Consider the following 6,000-nt stretch of genomic DNA (forward strand, 5'->3'; position numbering starts at 1 on the left):
ATAAAAAAAAAAAAAACAAATCTTGGTAACTTTAGCAAGCAGTTTTCTGGCATAAACATGATTTGAAAGTTTAGCCTCAGAGCGCCCAGGTGGCTTAGTCGGTTAAGCGTCCGACTTTCGCTCAGGTCATGATCTCGCCGTTCGTGGGTTCGAGCCCCGCGTCGGGCTCTGTGCTGACTGCCAGCTCGGAGCCTGGAGCCTGTTTCGGTCTGTGACTCCCTCTCTCTCTGACCCTCCCCTGCTCACGCTGTCTCTCTCTCCTAGAAATAAATAAAACACTAAAAAAAATTATTAAAAAAAAAAGAAAGAAAGTTTAGCCTCTAGGGGTGCCTGGGTGGCTCAGTCAGTTAAGTGTCCAACTCTTAATTTCCGCTCAAGTCATGATATCATGGTTGGTCATGAGAGAGAGACAGAGAGAGCCACATCGGGCTCTGAGCTGACATTATGGAGCCTGCTTGGGATTCTCTCTTCCTCTCTTTTTGCCCCTCCCCACCGCATGCTCGGGCTATCTATTCAAAATAAATAAATGAATGAATGAATGACTGTTTAGCCTCTTAAATTATAAGAGCTTCCAAATCATACTACTGAGAAACTGGGCAATATAAGCCTATTTTGCCAGCATCGGAGCAATGTTAGTTAAACCTCAAAGTCTGCAACCCATAAGGTTGGGATTCCAAATTTTGACCTACAAAATGGTAAGGGCCTGGGGCCTTTCCTGATCACTAAGTTTCAAACTATATGCCCTTCCCTATCATCCCATCCTTACACATGCCCTTTCACTTGACATCTGGACTTACCCAGAAAGACTGATAAAAGTGGCCTAAAGTAGTCTTGGCTTTTTCAAAATAAGTCACGGCTTCTATTCTAGTTGAAAAATTCATATATAGAAATAAATACAAAAAGACAACCACAAAAAGTTATTATCAATTCACTTATACAGATAAGAAGGTAAGAATACTTTCAATGTATAATCTGATTCAATAACTAGAACTTGTCAAATAAAAAAACGTCAGAGACATTTTAAATTCTAAAATTCTATTTAATTAAACATTAATTAGCCTCTAAATTAACTTAAAAGGTGGTCAGTTTTTTAAGTGATAATTTTTTTAAAAGTACTTAAGCTTAGGTTCAAAGTAAAACTAGTTTTTAGTGGTCTTGCACAGTTCAATATTCCCCCTAAGAAAATAAATTACATTTCTTTTTCTAACTTTATCAAAATAAACACACTAATAATACACTTACTCTGGTTCTGAATAACTTTCTCTCAGGGAAAATAACCAGTTTTTGTACCAAGTGTCATTTATTCATTTTATAAATTAGTCACTTTTCACCACAACACTTACAGTACGTGTTTGTAGACTTACACCTTGAATCATAAGCTTTCATATCCAACTCTTTATACCTAAATGTTTCTTAAAAGAAGCACTTACAATTAAAAATACTTAAGATATTTCAACAAATTTTTAAGTATGCTAGATAAACTCAAAAGTATGACCTAATTTCAAAGTGAGAAAAAAACTGAATGGCATTCTAAAATAAACAGTAAATTCTAATGATAATAAAAGCATTTTGATAGGAATGCCTCAAGTTTTTTACAAGCACTCTAAACCACAATATCTTTCCATCAGTTACAAAAATATACACCTCCCACCATAAAATCAATTTATAAAATCCACACAGATTAGTGTAATCTGCAGGAGAGTTCATAAGAGCTATGATTCCTTCCCAAATTTAAAAGGACTCATAAAAAAAAAAAATTAAAGGCAACAAGGGGGCATTTCAGAATTAAGATTATCAAGACCACCATAACCAGCTTCACTAGTAAAGCTTTTTCATACAAGTGATAAATCTATTACCCTGAAACCGTAAAATGACTACGGAATTTTGTAGTCTCTTATGTTCAAGCATTAAGAAAAGCACGTATGTCTGATTATCAGGTGTGAACCTTATTTGGACTTGTGGCACTAGTATCTTACTCCTTACTCTGAAATATGATGTAAAAATCAGATATTCCAGTGAGTATCTTATAAATATGAAGTCAAAACTCCAATTCCTGAAATACTACTTGCCCAACCATCCAACCATCATCTCCTAAAGGAACGCAGTAGACAGATATTAAAATTTTTAAAAACTCCTGACACATTCACCTTGTTATTTAAGGTGAAGTATTTTAACTCTTGTGAAGTGGGAATAGCAGGGGACTTGAGAACCTTTATTCAGCTCCAGCTCTACCACTTCCATTCTATACTTACTGTTTTGAGTAAGACACTCAACTTGCTCCATCATCTGTTAAATGGAAATCAAAATAATACCTATCTTGCACCAGAGTTGCGTGAATGAGACGAATATTTAAACTGTGCAGTACTAAGCATGTGTGTGCGCCCGCACGCTACCTAAACGGAAGAACTACGGTAGATGCTAACTGTATAAACTGAGGTCAATTTTCAAATGTGTACTGGTACCAACGAAGGAGGATACAATAAAATGATAAATAACAGATACTTCATTGTGTGGTTCACATCAATTTTTAGTAGTCCTGAAGACATTCTCTCTCCTTCCTGCCATGCCTAGGTAGTTCGGTACAATTTCTGTAGTCTCTTTTAGCCCATCCAAGATGTTTTCTTCACTATATATGAAAGTAAATGTCAAACAGAGTCTAAAGCTGTATTTTCGTAATATTTAGAGCTTGGTATTCCTTATAACATTAAACATAAATCAAAACGGTCTTTTTATCAGTTACCACTCAGAATTCCTAGAGCTTTAGAATACCTATAACTTTTCAAGCCAAGTCAATATGGATTGTTAAAAATTCTGTTCATCAAAACATTAGTAGATGGTCAAAATACATGCTAATATACTTTAGAAGCAGAGCATACATGACATGGTTCTCTGTCTTTTAAAAAGTACATTAAAACCCAATTCGTTTCCAAGTGATCAAGAGTAATAACATTTCAAAGATACTAATACAATAAATTTTAATGTCTTCAAAAAGTGAAGCTTATTTTTGTTGGTATCTACGTTATTTCCAACAAGCTTTAAGAAAAGTTAACTTCTTCAGCGAACTCTCCAATACATGACTTTAAAAATTATCCTCTAAAATCATGGCATTCATGTTAAAGCATTACTATATAAAGATTATAAACCGCACACTTAATATTGTTACCTCCCAGACTGTATTTTATTACGATTCCAATAAATTTGATTCTGTAAAATTACTTGAAAGGACATCAATTCATTATTCCTTTTTACAGTAACGTATACTTGTTTTAAACTTCTCCCAGATTTGCTCACAAGTAGAAGTTACTAAAATCAGTTCGATCGTATTAAGGACTACACACGAGGAACTTTAGAAGCACTGACTTAATATTTAAAAATGACTAGCCTTTTCCCTATTAAGCAGCGAAAAGTGATAGTCGGGGTCTCCTGCCTGAACAAGGAAGTTCTGTTACATCCAGACGAGACCAGCCATGTTGGAAAACACTTGTCAATTATAGTTCTGACAAGTGTTCGCGAACACGGCTGGATGCAGCTAACCCTGTGCACGGAGGTGTGTACACCACGGCCCTCTGACGCCCTGCCAGCGGATCCGGGCCTGCTTTGAGGACTGTTTCCGAGTTAGAGCTGTCCTTAGGTTCGTCAAGAGTGCAGAGCCGAGGGGAAAGAGGGCGGGGCAAGGAGAGTTGGGGGGGAAACGGTTCGGGAGTTGGAAGCGGCTCTCCGCAGTGAGAGGGGCGCGGCGACCCGGACAGATTTCCGAGTTGAGAACCTGGGGGAGGGGCCGAAGATTTGGGGAACGGGGGGGGGGGGAATCTCAGCAGAAAGTCCCCTCGGCCCCCTCTGAGGGGCCCAGGAGGGCACAAGGAGGAAGGGAAGGGGAAACGGTGTGGCGCACTGACCTGTCCTCCGAGTCCATGCGGCTCAGGGGCTCCCCGTCCGACGACATCTCCAGGCTGCCTCGCCGGCCCCCGGAGGTCGCGCTGCTTCCGCCGCCCCCGGTCCCGTAACCCTCGTCGCCGCCGCTAGAGACGACGCTGCTGCTGCTGCTGCCGCCCCCGCCGCCGCCCTGGCTGCCCCGCGGTCCCTTGGGCTCCTCCAGGCCCTCCTTGCCGTCCCCATCCCCGCTGCTGCTGCTGGCGGCGCCGGGGCTCAGCGAGCGCGTCTCGTCGCTGCTGCTCCCGCCGCTGCTGCCCACCAGGCTCTCGGCGCTGCTCTCCTCCTCGGCCCCGCCGCTGCTGCTGCTCCCGTCCTCCTCCTCGTCGTCGTCGTCGTCGTCGTCCTCCCCGGCCTGGCTGGCGCTCTCGGGGCTCGGCTCCGACATCGTCTCCGCCTCGCCGCCCCCCACTCCGCCGCCGCCGCCGCCGCCGCCCCCACCGCCGCCGCCGCCGCCGTTCAGCAGCAGCACGGCCACCGCCTCGGCCTCGGCCTCCTCCTCCTCCTCCTCCTCTTCCTCCTCCTCCTCGGGGGGCTCAGCCCGGCCCCGCGCCGCCGGGCCAGGGCTGCCGGGGGGCAGAGGGCTCAGGCGAGAGAGCTCCTCCAGGTCGGCCATGTCGGTGATAGCGGCGGCCATGGCGGCGCCTGCTCCTCCTCCTCCTCCTCCTCCCCGCCGCCGCCGCCTCCCTCTCCCGACTCGAGCTCCCTCGCCCCCTCCCAAACGCCCCAAACTCCGCCGACGCCGCTGCAGAGCAGGAGGAGGGCCCGCGAGCTGCGTCAGCTTACACACGCGCTACGGAGCCCGCGCGGGGACAGGCGCGCGACTGCGCGCACTCACGCGGAGACGGCTGCGCGCCTGCGCGGCGGCACGAGGTAGCGCCTCCCCCGGGCCGCCGAGCCCGCGCCCGCGCCCGCGCCCCGCCCCGCCGAGTCCTCAAAGTTTCCTCGGGGCCTTCCCACGCCTTCCCCTTCCTCGCGGGCGCCGGGACACGCAGAACGAAAGCTTGAGTGCTAGCCGGGGATTTCAGCAGCCCTCTGAGTTCTCATGATAAAGTCATTCGTTCCGGGGATGTTTGGGGAGTGTCCCCTGTGTGCCGGCAATGAGCCAGGAATCGAACAAGTCCCTGGGCTTCTGAGAGGTGGCAATCTACGAGGTTTAAAATTTAAACGATTAAAATGAATAAAAATAAATAGTACAGTGCAAGGCGCTAAATCCAAACGCGCAGCAGAGAGCCACAGGTTTTAATCCAACCTTCGATGGAATACCCCCCCAAGAAATGGTGAAATCAGATTGAGAGCTAACGTGTCTTACGTTCAAGATCTTCAAACTTTTTAGCTCCTGAGTCTTGGAAAACAATTTTGTACGTCCTGAGTACAGTTTAAAAGTAAATCTGCATTTTTCTCCAGCTTGTTATAAATATTTTATAACCGTCACACTTTTAAATGTAGCCAGTGAACTCTAAACACTGCAGGGATTTAATACCCACCAATATCCACTTTTTAAAATCCAATTTCCTTTTATACTTTGGCAATTTCCATCCTTCCTTTATCTCTTTATCTTCTGGAACTCATAATTGCATTCTGCATCCCTTCCAGAATTTCATAATAATAAAAGATGTCATATTTGAACTGTTGTATTGATCATCTTATATTTGCTTGTAATAAAATGAAGTAAATTGACATTTAAGGGTTGTTTTTTAACTTCCTGTGATCATAAAACTCTGTCTTATTATTTCAACTGATCAAAACACATATTTTAAATACTTAAGTATTGAACAGAAAAGTTAAATTTTGTTGGAAATGCATCTTACAGAGATGGAACTCCTAGCACCAACTAGTCTGTTTTATTGGCGGATGAGTAATTACTAGAATGAGAACAAATTCAGCATCACTTCTATTCCAAGTTTTCAATTCCATGGATGCATGCATTGGGGAAACTTGTTTGCAAAAATGAGTAGATGAAAGTGAATGGAATTTTAGTAATGCCACTTGATTCTTTGCACCCTTTCAAGTTATATACCCAAAAAAAAAAACACATAAAGATCTAACAAAAAATACTTTTATATTTTA

At 44.1% G+C, this 6,000-nt stretch overlaps 1 protein-coding gene across 1 annotated transcript in view; it reads right to left on the bottom strand.

Annotated features, from left to right (window-relative positions):
* The window catches only part of AEBP2 (AE binding protein 2), a 69,801-nt gene extending 64,852 nt beyond the window's left edge, over nucleotides 1-4,949 (bottom strand). Inside the window, exon 1 of the mRNA XM_039249017.1 lies at nucleotides 3,897-4,949. Coding sequence (XP_039104948.1) covers nucleotides 3,897-4,567 — 671 coding nt within the window. The 5' untranslated portion in view covers nucleotides 4,568-4,949. The remainder of the gene's footprint in view (nucleotides 1-3,896) is intronic.
* Nucleotides 4,950-6,000: the final 1,051 nt, after the last annotated feature.

This window comes from Hyaena hyaena, unplaced genomic scaffold (genome assembly GCF_003009895.1).
Source record: "Hyaena hyaena isolate Hyena2069 unplaced genomic scaffold, ASM300989v1 scaffold_326, whole genome shotgun sequence".
In the NCBI taxonomy this organism is placed as follows: Eukaryota; Metazoa; Chordata; class Mammalia; order Carnivora; family Hyaenidae; genus Hyaena; species Hyaena hyaena.